The sequence below is a fragment of the Gallus gallus genome, chromosome 1 (assembly GCF_016699485.2).
Source record: "Gallus gallus isolate bGalGal1 chromosome 1, bGalGal1.mat.broiler.GRCg7b, whole genome shotgun sequence".
Classification (NCBI taxonomy): domain Eukaryota; kingdom Metazoa; phylum Chordata; class Aves; order Galliformes; family Phasianidae; genus Gallus; species Gallus gallus.
The window spans coordinates 187,713,893-187,727,168 of NC_052532.1; the positions used below are offsets into that span (position 1 = coordinate 187,713,893).

Consider the following 13,276-nt stretch of genomic DNA (forward strand, 5'->3'; position numbering starts at 1 on the left):
AATTGGAAGTAGTGACTTCTGGCTCTTCTGTGCTGGGCCACGTGCAGACACAGCAGGAGGCCCTTGGCTCCTCTGACTGCATTTGTTGTCCAAACAACTGCTTCTCACCCCCTTGTCAGAAGAACCAATGTGCAGATAGAAATATTTTGCAGGCCATACCTGGCTAACAAGCCACAAACTGGAGCAATCTGATCAAAATGCATGTTTAATTGAGGTTTGTTTCTTGAATTTCTTGCATGGAATAGAGCACATACTTTTCTGGTTTAGAGTGACCGTATCAAGTTTTGCATGTTTCAGTTTATGAACACCTCAGTGATAGTCAGTGTCACTCAGACTTTCCAGGGGTTTCTTAGTCCCATGTGAGGTCAGGAATGCATACTTCAGATAGTCCTCAAACAGGCTTGAGTGTGTTGTATGGCATTCATGCAATTTATGACTGTAGTCCTATCAGCCATGGTCATTTCTGGGAAAACTGTGCTTTGCTAGTTTGCTTTTGCTTTGTTTGCTTGTTTTCTCCCAGAATATTGGCTTTAAGTCTATATATAGAAATGAAAGCGCTTCGTGTGCAAAATGCAAGAAGTTGCCCTCAGGGCTGTGCTTATGCCCTAAGCACCTTTCAGGAGTGATTCTCCAAATTTCACCAGCTAGGCAGGATCTGTTTAGGGACACATGTATAGGCGGTATGCCAGGATTGGCAGTGGGCTTCAGTTGTTGTGCTTGATAATTCATTTTTATCTTCTTGCCCAACCTTGGATATCCATAAATTAGGTCCCCATTCAGACACACATCAGAGATGCATAATATTTGCAGACTTCTATCAAAATTTCCCTGGACCAAGTTCCTGTCAGAGTATTTACCTATTTCTCTGCTTTGCCCCTGGTGTTTATTTAAATAAGAGATGCCATTTTACCTCTTCAAGTTGAACGGTAGTGCAATATTGAGAAGATCTCTTGAAGAAACTACTGCTGCACTATCCTCCAGCAGTGATCCCATTTCATTTGTGGAAAATAAACCCTTCGTAAGCAAATGGGAAATGAAGTCTTATGTAACAGGAATCATTTCATGAGAAGACACTTAAAATTCTGTTTATATTTTATGCACACATCCAGTTAAGTTTTTCTGGGCCCCATTATGCAAATGAATTCATCTGTCCTAACTCAGGAATTAATTTGTTTTTCAAGTATTCTCATCGTGCTGGTACTAACATACCTGACGTTGAAAGAGTTTGAGATTCTTCTAGATAACATTTGCAGAATACTGTATTGACTTCAGAATATAAAGACTGAAATAGGAATAAGCATATTTAGGTTGCAGGTTGATGAGTTATGGAATTGACTAATGCGTAACTATTACTGGCACTTGTGATGCATTCTGACACTAGGTGTGATTGGCCAACTGTCTTCTCCTTCTCTCTCCATTTAGAACACCAGGAACCAAGGAGGAGATTATAAGACAGAGCATAGATAGGGATCAGACCTTTTACCTCTAGATCCATCAGAAAGTAGATACTTAGACATCTTTAGATAAGACGTAGAATAAGGAGCCTTGACAAAGAATGAAGATATCAGCAATACTAGAGGTCTGGAAGAAATTTCCCCAAAAGGATTATGTTGGCTTCTCAGACAAGATATTGTCTTGAATGGTAAGAGGCCAAGGATCAAACCACAAAGCTAAAAGAAAGAGAATCAGTCTGTACAATGTAAAGTTGCAACTAAGAGCCAGCCCTCAACAGGAAAGAAACAGACAGGAGTTGGAAGACATTTTTTGGGTAAAGTGACATCTCCTTAGCCATTAATTCTCTCTCTCATTGTATAAAGAAGAAGCTTGTGCCCATTTATTAGATGTGCAGTATGTCTAGCCTCGTTGCATAATTCTAGTAGTATGAATATGAATAAAAATGTTTAAGTTGGAGCTTTTTTCTGGAGTCATGCCGAAGGTTGATCTTGGTCAGCCTTGCTGTGAGTCACTGCACTGCTGAACACAGTGCAGGTCCCACTGGTTACCTAAACTGTGGTGATCCAGTGATCTCCTAAGTAGTTCTCCTACACAGAATGCATCTTGACTAAATTTACTGTTCGAGTTCTCTTTGTAATCATTTGTAAAGGTGAATCTATGACTGAAGTCGGAAGATGCACTGGGTATTACATAGGTAGAATAGGGCTTATATGAATCTTACTTCGGATGGAGCCCTGGGCAACCTTGTCTAGTGGGTGGCAGCCCTGTCTATGGCGTGGGGGTTGGAACTAGATCTTTAAGGGCTCTTTCAATCCAAGCCATTCAGTGCTTCTATGACTCTATGATTCTGTGATGATCCTATTAGAAAAATTACAGTCATATATTTTGATTATCTCTGGGCAATCTTGGTCAGACTTCAGCAGTATAGCAACAATTTGGAAATTGAAGCTGAGAAGATGTCTAAAGATTCATTTTAAATTATAGTTGGCTGACTTTTCAGCAGTCTTTGAAATACTCAAAATGGGTTGGAAATGGGACTCAGTCTCCTAAGTGGTTTTTAAAAGCAATTAGACGAAAGTGTTGTAAAACTGAGGGGCATGAGTTAAGGGGATACAAATCAGTGTCTTTTTTCCCCTCTTCATATATTCTACATGTTTGGGGTAGATCACATTCTCAAGAGTCTATGCATGAGATGAAGGAGTAGACAGATGCTAATTTATTACTTTTTTGTAATACTTTTTGTAGTACTTTTTTGAATGCTGGAAGATGGATATATGTCACCTCTTCTTTATTCCCTGGAAGCCCTTGAAAAGCATGAGAAGCCAGGAAAAATAGATTTTCGTATCCCTTTGTCCGTCTCAGGTGTTTCTGATGTTCAAGAGACGAACATTTGAGGCAGAGTTAGCCAAACTCTTTGTGCTCCTGCATATGGCCCACCAACTTGTTATTGTTTCCAGTGCAGCACTTTCTTTATCCTCTAATATCAGACATAAAGGGTAGAAAAGGCAGTCATAATTTAGTCATCTCCACCAGTTTAATTAAAGCAGGCTTGTCTATTCATGGAAATCATGCCAAGAAATTACATCTAGTATAATTTTTTGTACCACCTGTATATTGGTTTCTCTCCACAGTCCTCATTCACACAAAGCTTTCCAGGAAAAAGCTTTTCATATTTCGCATCCCAAGAGTAATAAAAAAAATTGAAACAAATTCTTTGCAGAGTTTTAATTTCAGCCTACTTCTTCTTCCCTCTCTCCTTGGACATTAGCAGCTTTATCTAAAAGTGTTCTTTTTGCTTTTCTTGCAGACTGTATGTGGATGGACCTTTTGGAAGTCCCTTTGAGGAGTCCTTGAACTATGAGGTCAGCCTCTGCGTGGCTGGTGGTATTGGAGTTACACCATTTGCATCAGTACTCAACGCTTTGCTGTAAGTGAGCTTAAACTTGATAAAGCCATTTCTTCTCCCTTACTCTCCAATTTACCATAATAGTACATGTCAGAAGGGTTCTCAGAGTATTTCAAAACTTAGCATAGCACATGCAAATGTTTCCTTGAAGAGGGGTAGAGGACTAGAGTATCTGGGAGCATAAGTAAACTCATAGGTTATGTAAACCAGAGTTTGGCAGAGTTGTGCCACTAATGCACATCAACTGGACAGTAGTATAATATTTATACCTTTACACAAGGCAGACTGGGATTGATACTTGCTATAACCACAGACCCTTAAAGCTAGATTTGTTGTCCAGTATCTGCTCAGAGGAAGCTGTGGACTGTGATATAGTCTCTTTTTCAGTCAGTAGTTTGTGACAGTCTTTCATTTGGAAGTGTGGGCCAACTCTCATGCTTTGTTTGAGTTTTGTAAGTGTGTACCCTTAGGGTTTTAAAGGAATGGACTTGACATGGATTTGGATAATGTTTGGATGTTTATCTGAAAATTTAAAAATCTAGGTGTGCCTTTTTCTTTACTTTCTTTCATCTGTTATAAATTAAAACCTTTGAAATTCTTTTCAAACCAAACCTTTCTTCTCTTGCTTCTCTGTCACACTGGCAACATGGATCCCCCGAAATGTTACACTGCATGAAGTAGGCTTGTTTTTATGATTGTTGTTGATGTTTTTTTTTTATTTTTATTTTTTGCTGGAGTGTTAGCTCAGATCTTCAGTAACTTAAGAACTCCTGTTTCACACCACAGCCAATCAAAGCAGCAATCCTTCTCTGAAGTCTTAGAAGGCTGGATGGCTTTGGGAAGGTTTTACAGTACACAGCTGAAGCATTTCTTCTAAGATGGATATGCCATTGTGCTATTCTAACTCAAAAGTGAAATTAAAATCTGGATTTAAATGCCATGTTGTTCTTCCGTCCTTGATCTGAGCTGGGCCCGCAAATGCTGAGCGCTTCTGAAAATGAGCAGCCCCATCTGTCTCATAGTGCAGCCCTGAGAGTCCGTCTTGGGCCCCTTCATTTTCTTTTCCTGTCAGTATATTGAACATCTTCTCAAAGAGAAAAAAACTGTGAAATGTGGGTACAACTTTTCTTAAAGCTTACAGTCCAGAGGGTAAGCTGCCCATTTTGCCGACCCTTTTCTTTGGGATGGTTTTATCCTTGACAGTGTTTAGAAAAAATGTTACAGATCATAATGATAGGACATCAGCAGGTAATGAGATGGCTGCCTCTAGCAGTGTGTTATTAGGTGCCATAAGAACTCGTGCAGATATTGCCATAGAAACTTAGCATCCAAAAACTTTAACAATCCATTCTTTTGGTTAAAGCCATAAATAGGTTACCAAACAGCCCATCCCACAACCTGACTTTGTAGCCCATCTGCCTCCTGTGCACTGTAACATTATGCAGAGGAATAATTATGTGATTCCAGAAAAAAAAAAAAAAAAAAAAAAAAAAAAACACTCTCAGCTGCTTTCATTCTCAGGATTTAAACATCAACAACAAAACACCAGTAGCCTGGACGAGCTGCCTATTGTCTCTGCCCTGGCTGAGAAGAACTTGGCAGGTGTGAAAATGCAATCTGCCTTAGGATGCCAGCACTGCAGAGCAGCGAGGCCAGTCCTGTGGTGTCAAGGACATGCAGACCTGGGGGAGATCAGAACCCTGTTGAGCAGGAAAGTCATTTGTTTCCTGCTCCATTATGCTCCTGTTCTGTGAGCACAATTCAATTCATGCCTTTCTCTGCACTTGACTCTTGAACCCTACACCCTATTTTTAAGGAACCATGACTTACATTAAAGAAAGCTGGTGTCTTACAACAGGAGGAGCTTTAAGTAATGGCTGCTATTATGGGCAGTGGTAACATTTGGAAATGTGCGAGAAGTACTGTATACATCTGGGTTTGTTTACAGTGAGAGGTTTCACCTTAATGTACCCCCCTGAAGTTAGACCCAAGTGTGTTTATCTGAGGTGAGATTGTAAATTTACGCTTGATTTGTTTCCTGAAATCTTACAGTCCAGCTGCAGCGTTTCATTACCAGGAGTGCTGTTCTGTTGCTGAGCTATAGTAATTCCTTACAAATTCCTTTCATTTTTCTCTTTTATCTATTTTTTATTTTTTAATGGTGGAAGGCTCTTACTTTCCTCACTACTGCTTATGGTTATCTTGTCACATCTGACCAGACTGTGACCTTTTGTAAGGGCTTGTCTTAGAAGTAGTCAGAAGGAGGTGGAGGAAATCCTACTCTACAGGTCAACAGCTTACAATTACAAAAGCTGTAGTCAGGACTTGGAAGGCACACTCCTCCCCAGTCTTAATGCACTTTCTCTTCATGTGACCCGTGAAATATGAGTTCTCGTCCCCTATATGTTCCTAAGAATATCTCCATCTTTGCTTCTTAGGCATATACTGTAAGTGAAGGGCATGGGGAGGTAGGACAGTAGCTGGATCTATCATTCATGTGTATCTGTTAGTACAGTGCCCTGTCTGAGTATGCAAGCAACCTTAATAATACGGTGGGTTGTGTTATGAAGCCTTTTATTGAGGTTGGCTCCTGGAACTGGTATTTGAACTCGCCAGTCTGTGACCTTCTCAGTCTGAAAATCTGTGTAGAGGATGTGGACACAATCTGTTCACTGGACATTTCATTGATCAGAACAATAGCGAACAGCTAACTAAGAAAAAATTTCCTAGATATTTTTGTTTGGTTTAAACTCATTAATCATCAGGGTTATTTACATTTACATTTTCTATTCCAGTTTGTTCCAGTACTTCCTTTTGTGCTGTGGTTGCATTTTGTTTGCTTTAGAAATCTGACATGATGTTCATGTTTTTCTAAACAAAATGTCAGAATCTGTCCATGACTATACTTTACTAGCACCATTTTCAGAGGACTGTAGTGTTTCTTACAGTTGCCCAGCACAATGGAGCTCTAATTTGAATTGGTCTTTGTGATTTTGCTGCAGTATTAATTATAATCAACCACAGCCCTTCACATACAATGGCAGAATTTAGTCCTGACATTATTGCATTTGTCAATATTTTTCTCCTAGGAGTTGCATTATAAACCTAATAAACATTTGACATAGTACACTTGAACTTAGAATGTCTGCTTTGCTTCCAAATAAAAGTCTGGTGATGATGATGCATGAATCCATATTTGCAGCCTGAATTGTCTGTATATTTGACATCTTCCTAATGCAGAAGCACAATCTGTGAGGGGTGTTGGTTATGTGCTTGAGATTCATTATTCTCAGGATCATTCACATAGACTGTGCTGATCATTTCAGTGTCTGATGTATCATAAAGTGAAGAACAGCTTTGCAGCGGGCTTCTAATGGAAATTCCTCTTTCCACAAATGAATATAAAGCGTCTTAGTTAACATTGTCTTTCTGAATGATAATTTTTAATTCCCCAAACATTTCATTTTCAAGTGATGGCTGGAAGTGCTACAAACTGAGAAGGCTCTACTTCATCTGGGTGTGCAGGGACGTCGAATCTTTCCGCTGGTTTGCAGATTTGCTCTGTATGTTGCATAACAAGGTAATAGGTGTTGCTTGGAAGGATACTGATAATGTAATAAATGCAAGATTTGTTCCCTCTACAGCTGGCATGCTATAGTAAAAACAAGCGCACACCAGCTTTGCCTGGGCTACCTGACCCACACTCCACTGTGCTTGAAGCTACACAAAACAGTTTGAATATATCTCATTGGTATTTCATTGCACGTTATTGCTGGAGAATTATCTGTGAAATTTATGAGATAAGAAGAACACGCCAAGTTGGGGAGTCTGAGTGGCTTTTGCCTTTTGGTTCATACACAGATTGAGAAGGAGAGGGTTTTACAATTTCAAGTGGATTTTAAAAGCAGTGTAGCTTTCTAAAATAATACTTTGTTCACGGCCTGATGGGCGGCATTCTGGACTGCATGAAGGGGTGCTATGCAAGCACATCTTCATTAAAAAGCTTACTTCACTGATGCTGAAACTTCAGTCTATCAAGATCGTAGTCACAAGTTACTTTATACTTACATTAAAGGAAAGGATATTATTTCACTAGCTGTTTTTATTCTCCTCCCAGCTCTGGCAAGAGAATCGACCAGACTATATAAACATCCAGCTGTACCTCAGTCAAACAGATGGAATACAGGTATTTGGCTAAAAACTGTTTGTAAACCAAACTAGATCTTGGGGTAGCAGACAATGCAAACTGTCAGTCATATGCAAAAGAGAGTTACTGCAGATGGCCAAAACAGGAAATGAGGCTCTAAACTCCAGTGATTGATTCATTAGTAGGGCAGGAGAGCAAGTTCCTCTCCACCGCATTAAGAGAATCTAGTCTAGTAGTCTTAACTTGATTATAAGTGGGCAGCAATCCATATCTTCCTTTTCTAGGAAAGAGGTCCTTCCAGGCCAGGCCACAGACCAGACAGTTGGCAGGGTTTGATGGGAAAGCTGCATCATTGCTGGGCTAAGAATCAAAGCAGGATAGTTGTAGGAGCGTGGAAGCTCAAATCTTCTAAACTAAATATTTTGAGAGAAGCTAGCTACTTTTGAAAGCTTCTGATCGTTTTTTGCCTGAGATATAAAAGTTAAAAATTCTTTGATGTCTGAGACTGGAAATTATACTGAACTGTCAATTGTTCTGTTCTGCTTTTGGGGCCAGCTCCCATCTCCCTACCCTTCCCCTTTTCCCTTCCCATTTTTGGGCCCGGGGGCCTACAGGCCTGCTGCCCTCTGTTACGGGCACAGATTGATTTAGATAACTCCATGACAACTATCAACCACAGTACTGTGCTCATTCCTCTTCTCCTGTAATCTCCCATAGCTCTTAATGTTTATGATCTTCATTTTACATTATTTAGCACATAATCCTGAGCTTGATTTTTTACTGTACTGCAACTGGAAGCTTCACCATTCACGGCCACAGGCCCAGGAGTGAGCCTGACAATTACTGCAAAACATGTAATGCAGTGAGAAGCCATGCCCAAAGAATTTTGATCTACCTGGTATCAGGTAGAGGCAACATAATATTTACAGCTCCAGCAGGGGCACTTCGCAATACTTTAGATAATATGATAGCTACAGCAGCTATGAACATTGCTCCACAGATTTAATGCCTGGATGACGTATGTCATCGTGAATGGAGTGCTTGAAAATAACCTAATTGTGAACCTGGTATGCAATAAGGTTAAAATTAAAACTTGAAGCAGGATTGTATGGCAAAGACACAGCAAGACTGTAATAACAGGCAATTCAAAGTAAGTTTTCTGATACTGTTTTTGAAGCAGATTCTGAATTTATTATTTAAGTCAACTTTGTTTTAAGTCTTTCTTTAAAGGCACTTTCCCTTTGTGGCTGTTGAACAAAGCTGGCGTGAACTATAATGCTGCTCATGATTTCTCAAGGGGGTATTAAACTCAGCTCTCCATTGTCTTACAGCGTATGTGTTCACTGATGTCAGTCCAAGTACTGACTGTTACCAAAATCAGGGCAGTTTCATTTCATGCTCCCTTTGCTCAGGATTAGTATGCCAGTGTGACAACAGGGAGTCATTTCCATCCTTCAGCAAATACCTCCTGAATATAAAAGGCCACTGGAGGATGAGTTGGCCAAAGCTGCATTTGCATTGGTGTGAGCCATGTTTCAGATGATTCAGTAGTGGAAGGAATATGGGAGCATGGATGTAATTCCCCTATGCATTCCTATTGTAGTAGAACACAGAACCTATCAAAGGTAATGCCCTGCAATGGAAGGGCATTTGACCTTGTAGAAGTGCTGGTGAGCTAGCACTGCTGGAATGGGTTGGGTTCTGTCTGGAGACTGATTTTGGCTGTTTTCTACTGTTGAAGCAGCACAAAGCAGCTGGCAAACAACTCTCAGGGAGAAATGTAAGATTTCCCTAGTTATTTTTTCAGGCCTGGTCTTAAAAGTTACTTGTACAAAGTGAAAAAAATAGATATCCTGGGTGGAAATATGATTTTTGCATCAGCAGTGTTTCTTCCAGCTAAGCATTAAAAGCCAATGAGGGAGTGAATAATAGGAGCATAGTTATTGTTTTATGGCTCAAATAAATTGGTTTAAAAATAATGAGTAGATTAATGAGCAGCTGCATGAGGAACAATGTATAGCAAACACCAAGGAGACCCATTGAAAAGGCAGTGAGCAGAAGTACTGATGCATGAAATAACTACAGTTTTAATCACAACTGTCTGATGCTTGTGTTCAGGTTTTACACCTCATCGATATGGTAGGTTGGGCAATGTCAGAAATGGGAGCCCTGGGTGATACGAGGCAATCTGCAAATCAGGCAATATGGAATTTTTCTTTTCTTGCAGAAAATAATTGGTGAAAAATACCAAGCCCTAAACTCGAGGCTTTTGATCGGACGACCCCGGTGGAAACTCCTTTTTGATGAAATAGCAAAGTATAACAGGCGGTGAGTACCAGTCTTCTTGAAGGATGCCAGTCTGAAGGCTGGGGATATTAGGTCTTTGCAGCTATGTTTGTATGAAAATGGTTTTTGAGTTTTATCTTAGAACATGTTCGAGGTAGTAATCTTGAAATTAGCTAGTATTTTGCTGTGAGAGGTAGTCTGTACAAACTGAAACATGGGTCAGGGCAATCCTGAGCGCAAATCCAGGCTGGGCAGAAGTTGTATTGGAAGCAACCCTGAGGAGGATGTCTTGTGGGTGCTGATGGACGAGAAGCTCAACCTTACATGCCAATGTGAACTTGCAGCCTAGAAAGCCAAATGTATCCTGGGCTGCAGTAAAAGTAGTGTGGCCAGCAGTTTGGGCAGGTGATTGTCCCCCTCTGCTCTTTCCTCTTGAGACCCCACCTGTAGTAGTGCATCCAGGACAGCACAAGAAGGATGTGGAGCTTTTGGAGCAAGTACGGTGGAGGGCTGTGAAGATGCTCAGAGAGCTGGAGCACCTCTCCTGTGAAGACAGGCTGGGGGAGCTGGGCTGGAGAAAACTCCAGGAAGACCTCTGTGTGGCTTTCCAATACCTAAAGGAGCCCACAGAAAAGCTGGGGATGGATTCTTTGTCAGGGACAGGTGAAAGGAAAACGGGTAACAATTTTCATCCAGATAGTGCGATATAAGGAAGAAATTCTTCACTGTAAGAGTGTAGTGAGGCACTGGAACAGGTTGCCCAGATGAGCTGTGAATACTCCATTCCCAGAGGTGTTTGGATGTGGGCAATTTGGATGTGGGCAGCTTGATTTAGTAGGACATATCCTTGCACATGGAAGGCAGTTATAACTGGATGATTATAAGGACCCTTCCAACCCAAACTTTTCTGTGAATTTTTGATTTTTTTAAAAAACTCAAAATAATTAATCTATTCGTGCAGGTTGGATATTCAGTGGCTCAAAAAAATAATACTGACAGATTACCATCTCACTCCAGAGGTTGTGTATTCTTTATCCACTGCAATGTCTTGCTTGCAACATAGACTGTTTTTACTGTAATTTCTGTGATTTATAGCACTGGATTACAAAAAAATAAATTGCACAAGAAAGACTCTGACTGCCCTGTACTGTTTTTATTCTGAGGATATATTGTCTTTGGGGATTTCTGGCACTTCTTTATTCTTTGTTAAGACCTGGCAATGCCTTTTTACTGTTCTAGGCAAACATAGTTCAGTCTAAAATGAGACAGTTGTAAACCAGAGAAGACATGCATTTAGACCATGGAATATATTTTCCAGATACAGCTTTATTGATTGGTTATGTTACACCCTGCTGACAGTTTTCTCCCTCAAAAGCTGATCTCAAAGAAAAGATGGCATGATTTTTCCCTATTCCACTTCTGTCAAAGTCAGTAGGGTAGGAGCAGGCTACCTGTAGCTGTCGAAGGAAATCTGGGCTCACCAGAGTGAGAGGTACTCTCCTACTCTCATTCACTCATGTCAAAAAGATATTGTCTTCTGTTTCACTTCTGACCTGTTGCCCATGGCTTATTGATTCTTCTGTAGCTGAATATGAGTATGGACTATTGAGCCTTGTATCTTGAGTAATATTTATAATACACTGTTGGTAGTGAAGAAGGTGCTGCTGATACGTAGCTTGGATTCACATCCTAGAGGAAGGATGTTTTAGAAAGGGTCCCTTGCCCAGGATGCCTCAAGGACTGCTGCAGAGGAGGTGAATACCACTTCAGTGGCATTTTGTTTTGTACTAAAGAGCCATGGGAAAGAAAGTTAAATAGAGAGGGCAGAAAAGCAAGTTGGCTTTGTCTCAGGCTCCTGTGTAGAGGACTGTTCCCCTTTTCTGATACATTCTAATGTCTTTCTTTGTTTAATGGTGCAAACCCAGTTTTATAATGGTGATGCTTCTGCCACTTCCTTGCAAGGCTGCAATTGCACATAATATGGATGAAGCTTTTAGTGGTAGTCCTACTTGCTTTTTCTTTTGTGCTTTCTATTGCATTATATGTAATTAGACCTTCAAGTGCCATTTGCTCTGCATTTTCGTGTCAGGTCTTTGAATTGTGCCACCATTTCTAAGCAAGATGTCTTTCATTACCTAAATAATGTTCTGCCTATTTTGATCATCCTGCAGCTGGCTAAGATGCAGGCTTTTTCACCATCTGTCATCCCTTTACCACAATTTATAGATACAGGTAGTTCTCTATAGATATAGTTAGTATGCTGATGTATGACATCTAGATGATAGATAGTACAACCTGTAACTCAGTATCCCACAGATATTCAGATGTTATTGATGAACATTCTCTCCATTTCCCTGAATAAGACAGGGACTTCCATTTTTCTCTGTAGTCTAAGTCTTCCAATTTCCTAGTCTCCTACTAATTTCATTCCGTTTTCTGTTATTCCACCTAAACAATCCTGTTACAATATGGATACTGAAAAAAAACAACCTGGGCAACCAAGTTTTTTCCAGCATCTGCTGCCAGTGTTCAGATGTTCACATGCATTTGTAATCATCCCCTTGGGCTTGTTTATGGGCAGCCAAGAAGGCAAGATATTTTCCATTTTTTATCTTGTGATTTTAGTAAAAGCTGTGCATAAATAAACACACAGCTGGCAAACCTCTCATCAGTTTAACCATCTTATTGGTTTGTGGTTTGTGGATTGTTGCTGTTGTTGCTGTTTGAGTCCCAAATAGTCAAAGTGCATTTGTAAGTGTGAGCTTTGCCAGAGCTTCAGAGCGTGACATTGGTCAACCCGGCATCAGATTCCTAACTCTTTCCTCTGAAGAAAGCAGAGCAGACGCATGCCATCTACTGTTGACATTTTATACGACATCTGCAGTCCCAAAGATGCACACTGGGACTTTATGTAATAAATTATTAGTCTTCTTTTTCTTGCTTTTTTTTTTTAAGGCAGAACAGCATGTGTTTCTGGACAGTTGTAGCCTGAGTGCAAAGCTTACACCATGCCAGTGCTGCTGTACTTTCTTAGTTTTGTTTAGTTCAAGTAGATTTTTTGAAATGGAGTCTGGCCTAGAAAATGATAGGAATAACCATAAGAGAGAAAGGCATGGAGCACAATACATTTCCCATGCACTGTAAAGAAGATATTCCTCTCTAAGAGTGAACGTGGGATTAAAAAACTGGAATATTTCAAGTCTGAGTCTGTCGTCTTCTAAGTAGCAAAGTATTTCAGTTTTCCTTGCAAGTAGGGACGTGGTGGGCAGCAGTAGGGCAGAATGTGGGGGTGAATTATGGGAGGTAAGTGGTACATGGGTATCCCTGGGAATGTCTCAGGATATGAGGTAAAGGAGTCTGTGTTTCTGGAGACCCTGTGAGTCAACCACAGATCTCTTGTGTTACCTTAGACAGATCACTTTTCTGCAGCTCTGCTTACCCTCCAGAAATTCTGTTTACTTTGGAAGGACGTTGCTGGGATG

The 13,276-nt window shown here is 40.4% G+C and overlaps 1 protein-coding gene across 5 annotated transcripts in view; it reads left to right on the forward strand.

Annotated features, from left to right (window-relative positions):
- The window catches only part of NOX4 (NADPH oxidase 4), a 135,704-nt gene that overhangs the window by 109,631 nt on the left and 12,797 nt on the right, over positions 1-13,276 (forward strand). For all 5 annotated transcript variants that reach the window (XM_040700426.1, NM_001101829.3, XM_015280045.4 and 2 more), the window contains 4 exons: positions 3,263-3,382; positions 6,833-6,941; positions 7,479-7,547; positions 9,736-9,836. In XM_040700426.1, coding sequence (XP_040556360.1) covers positions 3,263-3,382; positions 6,833-6,941; positions 7,479-7,547; positions 9,736-9,836 — 399 coding nt within the window. The remainder of the gene's footprint in view (positions 1-3,262; positions 3,383-6,832; positions 6,942-7,478; positions 7,548-9,735; positions 9,837-13,276) is intronic.